The sequence below is a fragment of the Procambarus clarkii genome, chromosome 43 (genome assembly GCF_040958095.1).
Source record: "Procambarus clarkii isolate CNS0578487 chromosome 43, FALCON_Pclarkii_2.0, whole genome shotgun sequence".
NCBI classification, from domain to species: Eukaryota; Metazoa; Arthropoda; class Malacostraca; order Decapoda; family Cambaridae; genus Procambarus; species Procambarus clarkii.
In genome coordinates this window covers 32,353,842-32,365,628 of record NC_091192.1, presented here as the reverse complement: position 1 = coordinate 32,365,628, position 11,787 = coordinate 32,353,842, and the positions used below count along the sequence as shown (strand labels likewise).

The following is an 11,787-nucleotide window of genomic DNA, read 5'->3' as shown; positions in this document are numbered from 1 at the left end:
ATAGTAGGCTGAGAAGTGCGTTCTGGCTACTAGGTACGACATATATATATATATATATATATATATATATATATATATATATATATATATATATATATAACCAGAACGCATAAGAAAAAAATTAGAGAAAATATATTAATTCAGGAAAACTTGGCTTATTAGGCAAATCGGGCCTTGCATAGTAGGCTGAGAAGTGCGTTCTGGCTACTAGGTACGACATATATATATATATATATATATATATATATATATATATATATATATATATATATATATATATATATATATATATATACACATTTCCCTGTAAATTTTATACTGCCTTGCGGGTGTGATTTTATGACCTTGTTTAGTACAACAGGTTCTAGGGAAGTTTTTTTATTATTATGTTTTACTTCATTGTTAGCTTTTGTTAATTATGCTGATGTTGATATTCTAGTGTTTTAATTAGGACCTTATATTTTTTTCTGAAGCATGTTTAACATTAACCATAATTCAACTAAGCTATAACACACCTCCATGCTCAAATGTCACCCCGGGGAAGGACTTAAGTCCAGTTGGATACCAGTTGGGTGTCTCTGGGAGCCTTCCTTATTGTGGGTACTCGTGGTTCACTTGGTAGAACTGTGGGCTGCAGTTTTTGTGTTCCGCAGTTTCAGGCTCTGGTGATCCAAGTGAACGGGGTGAACAGTTATGGATTGGTACCCAGTCAATCCTCCCTGGTCTCGAACCCATACTAAATCGCTCGCGGCGCAGTTGTGTTACTACTACGCCACCACTGTCTTCTGGGGGGGGGGGGGTCGTTGCTCTATAGCCTATGGGTATAAGGCACATCCTGTTGTCCTACGTTGTGACTTGTTAAGCTTGAAGCTGTTCCCCTTGTGTGAAACTTTTGTTAAGAAGTGTTGTGCATTAATGTCTTGCACTTTATTCAGCATTTTAAATTTATAGATGAGATCAGCCCAATTTGATCTCCTTCTGATCTTTGTCTAGTCTGAAACGTTTTTACACCCGAGACCTATTCTGGTGTGAGTTGACTTTTCTGGAGTGATTTTTGTCGCTTTACGTTGAACCTTTTATCAGTTTAAAAAAATTTCATCAACTGCATGACTACAAAGTATTGAATTTAAAAATATTCAATAAGCTTCTTTTTTATCAATAAATTTGATAAATACCTGTGAGTATTCCTTATACAAACCCAGAGAAACACAAGATTTTGTAAGAAATCAAGATCATCAAACACTACACGCCTTGTGCCCTTATTGCCCCAGTTGTTGACTTTCGGGAAAGCCCCTTTATGACGTAGCGACGGGGAATTCTTATCAACCACTCTGCTTGTTTTAAGCTGCATTTGACCCATCTTTTATTGCAGCCTTTTTTACGACTCAAGTTAATATGTCGTTAAACTGCACGTCGTTCTCTCATAAAAAGATTTCTTATAAAACCGTGGGTCTCAATAGAACGAAGCCTAACAGTGTTAATCATGTTGTTTAGCAAAGTTATGTCTCCAGCTCCCATCTACATAAATCTTAAATACTCGCTGCGTTTCTGTAAAGGATGCTAAAACGCCATTTAAAATAAGCACAGTTTTCATTTTCTTAATCAAGAAAACAACAATCTCAGGATACGAATTGTGAGTTGCCTAAGCACTAATTGCTGGAATGGTTTCCTGTCAACATTATTTAATTTAAAGTCACGCTGCTGCCCCCTTTCGTGCTGAGGTTGTGCATATTGAACCAAATTTTAGTAAATGATAATGGATGTGTGATTTACTGAGCCTCGCCGGACTGACGTCTGTAGCGGGATTATGTGTTGAGAAGAGAAACGTGAATACTATGTGGCACAACGGAGAGGAAATCCGGGATTTTTATAATCAGTGCTCGGGTTGACGTGTCGCTGTTTGGACACTGCCAGCATCGCTCTTCACTTGAGGTAAGTGTCGCTTGTGTATTGACTGTTATTAGTAGGAAATGTCACTTGTATACTTAAAGCTCCCTAGTGGGAAGTGTTTTTTTGTATTGTGTCTTCTTCATTATGGGTAAGGTAGAAGTGTGAGTTCGTAGACTTTGAGAACCTCACACATAGGATGTGACAGTAGGATGTGTTCGAAGTATATTAGGATCCCTCCTATTGGTTGAGATGCAGGTCCTTCCTATTGGATGCGATTCAGATCCCCTCCTGCTGGATAGTATTTAAATCCCTTCTCTTGGGTGAGATGCAGGTCTTTGTCGCTGTGGTATATTCAAATCCCTCCTTTAGGGTCGTTTTTAAATCCCTTCTGTTGGGGGAGATTCAGGAACCTCTTGGTGGTTGGGATTTATATTCCAACTGTTGAATGGGACTCAGATTGTTATTGTTGGGTGGGATACAGGTCACTCCTATTGAATGGAATGCAAGTCCCTCCTGCTGAGTGGGGTTCAAGGGTGTGTTCAGAGTCTTTGGATGTGTCTCATGTTCTATTGTATAAAGAGATTTTTGAATATGTTTGGGAGGATCTTTATGGTGGGGAACAATTCAGTTTGGATAGCTTATCACGGAGAGAATGCTTGAGAATATGTATCAAGCTAAAATGTTCGAAAACGAAATGATCCGCCACTTGGCTGTAAGTGTTCCCAACTTCAAGTACTTACTTAACCAATTCCTGTCTGTGACTGTTTTGATTTATAAATATAGTCATAATTTCAAGATTTCTACAAATGTTAGATCAAACATTTTTTAAAATATGAAAGAATTGGAAGAATACATATTAATGTATAGATACTTCTTCGTATGTCTAACCCAACCAAACTTAGACTAACTTAAACAAACCCATAGTTATATTTTTACCTTTATTTCACCAACAGAAGCTATGCTGTTTACATACAAGATAGCACACTCTGAACTGCAATTGCACCTCAGTCGAAATTATCATATTTGACACTGTATCCAAATAATACTGTTCTCCATGGGTCTTGATTCAAAGACCATGGAATTTACTACCCCTTTTATATTTTTGCCTATTCCATTTAGCCGCACTTTTCTATACCTTAAGAATTCTAAGGTCTGAAAACAGGCTTGATCATATTTATTCATGTAAAAACTAGGCGATATTTCTTTAGGATACGTAAAGTAAGGAGAGGAAATATTATTGTAGGCGATATAACCAGATACTGCCTATTTATAAATAACGCAGAACCCATAATGCCTTCATTCACGCTCCATATATTAATAAATCAATGATGCTCCTAAATCAGTTTCTAAAAGCATCTGAAACCCGCAGGAGATCCAAAAAACTTGGAATTCTCGGTGGTGGCAACTCTGACGATGACGGGGGAAGTGGACAAGACCCATCAGGTGGTGTATCGTCAGGTTCTGCCTGTTTTGGTCTGTCTGGGAATCCTTGCTAATGGTCTCTGTATCGTCGTCCTCAGCAGACCTCGCCTCAGGTCAGCTTGGGTCATCAGGTGAGTTCACTCTTGGTTAATAACTTCCCAAACCTCACTTAAAACTCCTTTTCCTGGAATGGCCTCTGTTTTATTGTCCATGGGGATTCAAGTAAGTTTACTGAATAAAATATATCCCGAAAGGATAGTGAATATTAGGATATTTTTACCCTCCTCCATGAGGATGGCACCTATTTTTCCCCAAAGTAATCCAAACCCGCTCTCTCAATAATATATATATATATATATATATATATATATATATATATATATATATATATATATCCAAAAGAATAGGGGTGGTAGAAGAAAATATCAAAGTGTTCAGTGAGGATCCACAAGGTCTTCTCTGAGTACTCTTTATTTTCTTCTCCGAGGCTATGGGTCCCTACACATGCACCAGAGGTGGTACCCCTTCTAGGTTTAAAAAAAAAAAAATATATATATATATATATATATATATATATATATATATATATATATATATATATATATATATATATATATATATATAACTGAAAACTCACACCCCAGAAGTGACTCGAACCTATACTCCCAGGAGCACACGCAACTGGTATGTACAAGACGCCTTAATCCACTTGACCATCACGACCGGACATAATGAGGTGATAGCCGAGGCTATTTGAACCACCCCACCGCCGGCACTCGGATAGTAATCTTGGGCATAGCATTTTACCAAATCACCTCATTCTTTGGGGCACACGTGAGGAACACAAATGCGAACAAGCCTGAATGGTCCCCAGGACAATATGCAACTGAAAACTCACACCCCAGAAGTGACTCGAACCCATACTCCCAGGAGCACACGCAACTGGTATGTACAAGACGCCTTAATCCACTTGACCATCACGACCGGACATAATGAGGTGATAGCCGAGGCTATTTGAACCACCCCACCGCCGGCACTCGGATAGTAATCTTGGGCATAGCATTTTACCAAATCACCTCATTCTTTGGGGCACACGTGAGGAACACAAATGCGAACAAGCCTGAATGGTCCCCAGGACAATATGCAACTGAAAACTCAGTTGTCCTGGGGACCATTCAGGCTTGTTCGCATATATATATATATATATATATATATATATATATATATATATATATATATATATATATATATATATATATATATATATATATATATATATATATATATATATATATATATATATATATATATGCCTTCACCCTATGCTAATGAACCTAACTGCAAGGTTAGAACATTGACATGTATATCAAAATGTTTGACAGTAAATGTTTTTGAATGCTGGGTATACTATTTTTTTGTTATTAACAAGCTTAGGTAGACACAACAAATGTGCTGCTTCCCTATTCTATATGAAAGATTACACAGTGTAGATAAAAAAGAACTAACTATAAGTTCATCTAATTATCCCATCTCTCAGGATGGTTAGTCATACATCGAATAAGAAGAGAAAATACCTGCCTCAATACAAAAATAAATTAAATTTTACTAAATAATTACTTTATTTTTATAACAGCTAAGCTCTGAAACATGCACATATTATATTATAATAATTTTTACCAGGTTCCACAAGATTCCTCTCAAATAATGTCTTTTTTTTCTTTTCTTTTTTTTAACAAGCTTGGGTATGCACAGCAATAATATGCAAGGTGTCAGTGAGGTTATACAAATGTGTTAACATTGCTACATTGTACAAAGAAATCACATTAACGTGATGTATCAATGAGAAAATCAGCTTAGGAGTTTCCCTGAGCATAGGTTCGATTCTCCCTCATAGCTCCATCTAGTATACTCATTTCTACATTGCACAGATATTTTATTGATTAAAAATGATTTGTCAATATTTCTGAAAAATTATCGAGAGACTAACTTGAATGATGTTTATTCAGTCACTTTTGAAATTGAAGCTCGTTAAGAGGTTACTGCTATCTACTGAAGGAGGTATAACATATAAAATATTTATTCACATTTCTGGCTTGTATAAATATATATGAGTTTGAACATTGCCATTCAATTGTTTGAAACATAATTAAATGAATATTGACAATTTAGTTTAATTTGTGTGTGGAACCATTGATTGTGTTTTTATGTAAAACTAGACTATATATTGTGGAGCTGTGGGGTCCCCTCCACTCCACGCAGGCGAGTCATGTGGTATGTGAAATAATTGTGTCAGTATGATGCAAAATCGATGTATAATGAAATCTTACCTCACCCACCTCAAAGATTCACAACAGACAACTTAGTAAAGACTGTCACCGCATATAATTCACTGTATTCAGTACATCCAATCACCGCTTGATACTTCTAACTTGATAGTTATTACACCACTGGCAGTGTCACCACAGTGAACTTCGCCAGTAATACTTGCTGATACCTGTATGCAAATGTTCACTAAGGCATCTTTTACTTTTTTATATTTAGCTGATTACGAAATTAATATATTAAAACTGCCATGATAACAAAGGAAACTTCTTATTTCTGAAATGACTGCTCAAAACTGTTCACTTCCGCAGGTACTTCATGGTCCTGGCAGTGTCGGACCTGCTGGTGTGTGTCTTTTACATTCCAATCATCACCACCATCAATGGCTGCGTCTTCTCCTCGTACAATGAGGCTCGTTACTTCGCTCACTTCGGATGGTCTCTGGTCACTTTCAGTCAATCTGTTGGCACCTACGTCATCGTGTGGCTGGCAATGGATCGCTTCATGGCCGTATGGACGCCTCGTCTCTATCCTAGGATCCAAAAGATGCCAAAATTTATGTGGATCAGAATTGTGGTGACTGTTGTTCTGTGCTTCCTGATCCACCTGGAATATATGGTACATGTAAAGATCTCTTGCGTAAATGATATTGATGTTATTTGGACTAATGAGACATGCCCTTCTCATAACAACACTCTCAGCAACGACGTGAACTGCTTGAACAATACCTGGGTCGTCACTGATGCATACCATTACATGTACAAAAAGAATTGGCACGAAATTGTTCGAATATTTTACGCCTTGATGGTGAGGTGGCTGCCGTGTAGTCTGATGCTGGTGTTCAATGCCAGCCTGGTGGTCGGAGTTGTGAAGCAACGTATCAGATTTCCTGCCACAAAGAAAAGGAGAAGTGGGGAGAAAGCTCTCGCTATCATCACCATCGCCATGACTGCCTCCTACATTATCCTAACCCTTCCCATCACCATCTACCTCACTTACTATGCTGAACTGCTCCCCAACCGCTGCCATTGTGATTATCCCTATGAGCTCTTCCGTCACATTGGCAACACACTTCAGCTCCTGGAACATGTCCTTCACATACTGTTCTTGGTGACCTTGAACCACAAATTCAGGAGGGAACTCAAGATACTTCTGCATTTGGAAGTGAGAACAAAAGAAGGTGATTACAGTACGAGGGATGAAGGCGGAGCGGAGATTGGTAGCAATCTTGGATGATCTCTTTGTGGTGGCGACGCGAGTCTGCGACCTTAACTTTACTCAAGGAGCCAATACACAGTATTGAATACTCCAAGTTTCCAAATGGCAGTCTTATGCATCTGACTCCCTGTCACAGAGAAGGTCATTGTCCTTTTGCATTTTTTGTTTAGAAGTGAATATATGAAAATCAAAGTTTCCCTCCCTCACTGCAAATATTTAGCTAAGGACGCTAACTATATTTTAATTTGTGGGTGAGTGGTGTGAAGCGTGTATTGTGTATGCTTGTGGAACCTATCATAGACAATATTTTACCTCGAATTGTCACAGCAATGTTTAAATTTTTTGTTGGGTGGAGGAGGAGTGTTCTGAGTCTCATCTTGCTCTCTGAATACTTGGACTTACTGATTGAGAGAATTTTGACAACTGTGGTACAGTAAGGGGAACTCTTAAGTTCCTTATTGTTCTTGGTATACTCAGTGGTTTAAAAATTAAAAACAGTGATTGAAAAACTTCTGGTGCCCTGGAATGAATGCCATGCTGGGAAAGGTTTGTGTACGTACATAGTCTCCTATTTCTTTGACCCACTAATAAGGTGATGAAGCTAATGATTGATATGTGTGAAGAATATGGAAATTAAGTTAATCTACTTATTATTCCAATAAAATGTGTCTTGTTATAGTCAGGCGACAATGAAGAACAATCTTGGAATTTCTAGGCAGAACCACCATTAAATATTAAAATACTATACTTAAGTTCGTTAATTGTTTGGTTTAAATGTTTACAGTTTGTCCTATCATAAGGCTTATTTTTTAACACTGAAATTATGTGATATAAAAATTCCTCTTTGGAATTTCTATCTTCTGAAAAGTATAAGAAGTAAAAAGATATACATCTTCTTCAGCTTATTTAAAATAACAGAAATTTCGGAATCATAACTGTATCATCAGGGCTAAAAAGAAAATGTATACCACGCAAAATTACGTAAAACAATAATATATATAAATCAGAATTATATACTCATTAAATAATTAAGATTACCCAAAATTAAAAACAAACTATATACAAAATAAAAGAAATAGATATACACTAGAAGAGAATTATAAACAACTCAACAACTTCAAAGATGACGACAATTAATGAGTAAACAACTGAGCCGAGGAGTCAACCCGTCACCAGACCACAACCAGTCCTCGGACCAAGTCCATTCTGTCCAGCGGTCGACCCCAACGACGCATTTATCAATTTGAACATGTTTATTCAAAACAGAACTTTTATCCAATATAAATTAATATTAGTATATATTTGCATATTTAGGCACTGGTTAGGTTAGGTGTTTAGGTTCTGTTGGAGATTATTTGTATTTGTAGTACGTGGGTGAAGCATTTATCAACCCGTCCTCGACTCAAGTCCATTACATCCAGCGGTCGACCCCACAGTTGCATTCATAAATTTTTACACGCTATTTACTCAAAACGGGAATTCCCTCAAATATAAATGAATATTATAATATATTAGCATATTGTGCATATATATACACCGGTTAGGTTAGGTGTTTAGGTTCTATTTGCAATCGATTATTTGTATTTGTAGTACGTGGGTGAAGCATTTACAGCGTTGTGGCTCCAACAAAAGTCGTCAGTGAAGCACTTGTTCCGGAAGTGTTCGAACGTCATCAGTTAAGTCGTGTATAAACCGTTTTTCATTCATAAACAGGGTGTTATGCGGGTGCATGGAATCACTTTTTGCCTTTTTATATGAGGACGGGCTACGACAACTCTTAGGCGTTCAACTCAGGTCTCAGTCTGCCTATTGAGATCCTTTTCAAGATGATGAGTTCAGTGAGGGACGAACTAGAAAGCAGAACAGCGAAATCGCTGTCAGTGAAAGTATGGCCGCTTATCCTCGTTGTGATCTCTTAAAGCAGAGGATACACATTGCCTAAGAGGCAGATCGGTATGGTAAGAAATTCCCATATATTTTGTGTATAGTTTAGGCTTTTAATTTATAATAACTTTAATTCATTTAATGAGTATATAATTATGATTTACGTATTAATGTTTTAAGTTACTCTTGCGTTGTACGTATTTCTTTTTTTATCACTGATGATGGAGTTATGGCTCCTAAACGTCTGTTAGTTTAAATACATTGAAAATGTATATATTTTCACTTTTCATAATTATATATATAGGAACAATGGGGTTTGAAAGTACGTCTGTTGGTGATATATATATATATATATATATATATATATATATATATATATATATATATATATATATATATATATATATATATATATATGTGTGTGTGTGTGTGTGTGTGTGTGTGTAAGTCGAAAAGAAATTAGCACGTTATGAGTAATATGAAACTTTATAACCACGAAAGGAAAATGATATAAGAAATTACTTAAGTACTTTTGTGTAAAAATCTAATCATCAAAATGATTTGTTGATTTACACAAAAGTGCTTAAAAAATTTTGTTTCATTTTCCCCTTCGTAGTTATTATACGTCTTCATATAAATATTGATGAACCATGAACAAATAATATATTCATCAGTATTCATAGTGAACTTTTATAGATAGGGGCTAGCTATTTCCTTCTAATAAAACATGCAAAGAATTACAGTTTTAGGTTCTATGAGGTATTATTATGTAAGCTGTGTTTACAAACAGAACCAAAGAGTTAAAACTCAACCCTCTCCGGCATAATTAGGTGATTACTCAAGCTCTCTTTTGGTACACACTAGTCTAGTATCTTAAGATACATAACTTACCCAACTATCTACTGACATTTGTATAACCTTGTTCATGTGGCGACTTTTTTAGCTGGAGCTCTCGTTAGTACCGAAGACGATTAGATATAAGTAGTTGTCTGCAGCTAGTTTAGTATAAACAAAAAATCTAGTTATTACAAATGTATACTTAGCTTTCTTTGAGTATGTATTATCTAGCTCAAAGGTTCCTAGAATTCCTTTTCAGTGGAAATGCCGTTCTCAGAATTTAATTCGTACAAATAGTATATTGTACTAGGCTTTGGTGTTTTCATATGTTTCGGATTTAGCAAAATGCAGCCACAATCTGGTCTTGAACTCCACCCACCATTATTGTAAAGCTTATATAATATGGACTCAGTAAATGAAACCATAGACTAAGTTCAATTCAGAGATTAAGGTTAAATTAGGAAATGCACCCAGACATCGCAGCCTATCTGAAATTAGAACCCATGACCGTTTAGTTGCTACATACAACAATCCATCAAAGAAACCGCTCACAGGGCACTGGCTTACGATCTCCCCCTATTGGTTTCAGGTCATAAGTTCCAAGGATTAAGTTAAGATCGTTAGGATTTAGGGAGCACACCAGTTGGTTGTCACAACTGATTTAGCCATATTTTCTTGGCCAAATTAACGGTATAGACGTGGGATCACTGTATTGTTTCATGCGTAGGTTAGACATATAAATATATATATATGAGTTTGGGTGAATATAATTAGAATCTGCTTTGTATGGGACAATAGGCCTACTGCAGTTTTCTTAATTCTTATGGTCTCATGTTCATATATTCATCTGCCGCCATCTGTTGGTCACAGGAAGTGACAAGTTTCCGGTACATGGCAAAGACATCCCTTTAACATTTATCTCAGCTTTTGAGATTTGGACACATCCAGTGAGTCAAGAATGTCTTAATGATGACATCCTGTTATGTTCTGTCTCAACGCACACTCACTTAGCTAACTATTTAAATGGGATATTCCTATGGGGTAATAAATACTAACTATTCATAATAGGGCGCATCTCAGTCCCTGTGTTAAACATTAGTTAAACAGTTTAACATTAGTTTAACATTAGTTAAATCTGTGCGGTAGGTTTGGTTATCTTTATACGATGTATTATTCTCAAACAGGGGAAATATTAAATTTGAAAACTATTTGAGTATCCCCTAGCATTTCATTTACACAAAATCGAATTCTTCAGACCGTTTCAAAGAAAATAATTTAAGGATAGACTTTTTATATTTTACACTAACCATTTATAATGCAATAATGTCATAACTTGAGAATATTCTCTTTTCAACCTAGAGGTTCACTTGCCAGTTTACAAGTAGACTATTATTTGAACCATAATAAGCTTTCAGATCATCGCAAATAACTAGATAAATATCCAGGTGTTTAACCAAGGCGGGTGGCCGAACATTAGACGCACTTCACCCTGAGAGCACAATGGGTTGTGAAAGTGTCTGTGTTGGTGATTAAGTGATACAGTCTTGCAAAGCCAATAGCAACTTAATTATTAATTAGTTCCTGAAATTATTCGGCATAATTGAATGCAAAAATTAAGGAACTCTATCAGATTTAGAGACATTCGTTGCTGTGTATTTTACGACTTTCAGACACTCAAAATGGTTTATATCCAGTTGGTGGGCTCATCTTGCTTAACTTGTCAGACTTTAAACATATTGTTTAGTGTACCTTTCGCTGTTTCTGTTGGTTACATTTTCTTCAGAGTGTTTTCTATGTGTCAGTTACGAGAGTTCTACCTGTTATCTCAATGACGGCGGCTTGGTCTGCATATACTAATCAGTTCCCAAACTCCAAAGCGCTACTAGGTCGTTCTAAACCCAAGGTTATTATTGCATTGGACGACCTCAGAGCCCTTAGGAGCTATTAAACTGTTTAGTAATTACCGACTAAGCCGTTGCGATCGAGATGTGAGGCACAGTTCTTATAAGCAGGAATATAAGTGCTCTGGGAATCCGGTCGCTGTGGAGGGTATGTGGGTATGTGGTATGTGGAGGATATATAGGACAGGTGTGTAACCATGGCGACGGTACAGGTGTGTAACCATGGAGACGGTACAGGTGTGTAACCATGGAGACGGTACAGGTGTGTAACCATGGAGACGGTACAGGTGTGTAACCATGGAGACGGTACAGG

General features: G+C 36.7%; 1 protein-coding gene across 2 annotated transcripts; it reads left to right on the top strand.

The window, feature by feature from the left end:
• Positions 1 to 1,342: 1,342 nt before the first annotated feature.
• On the top strand, positions 1,343 to 7,610 carry LOC123755923 (probable G-protein coupled receptor B0563.6). Of its 2 annotated transcripts, none has more exons than XM_045738884.2 (3): positions 1,343 to 1,932; positions 3,260 to 3,443; positions 5,946 to 7,610. In XM_045738884.2, exons 2-3 carry the CDS (start codon positions 3,304 to 3,306, stop codon positions 6,868 to 6,870), a joined length of 1,065 nt encoding a protein of 354 aa, XP_045594840.1. In that variant the 5' UTR covers positions 1,343 to 1,932; positions 3,260 to 3,303; the 3' UTR covers positions 6,871 to 7,610. The 2 variants fall into 2 exon arrangements, with proteins under 2 accessions (XP_045594840.1, XP_045594839.1); XM_045738883.2 differs by lacking the exon at positions 1,343 to 1,932 and adding an exon at positions 1,935 to 2,038.
• The last annotated feature ends 4,177 nt before the right edge of the window (positions 7,611 to 11,787 follow it).

Coding starts and splice junctions, on each gene's coding strand:
- LOC123755923 (XM_045738883.2), top strand. Junction 3,444..5,945: donor AGGTCAGCTTGGGTCATCAG/GTGAGTTCACTC, acceptor TCACTTCCGCAG/GTACTTCATGGTCCTGGCAG.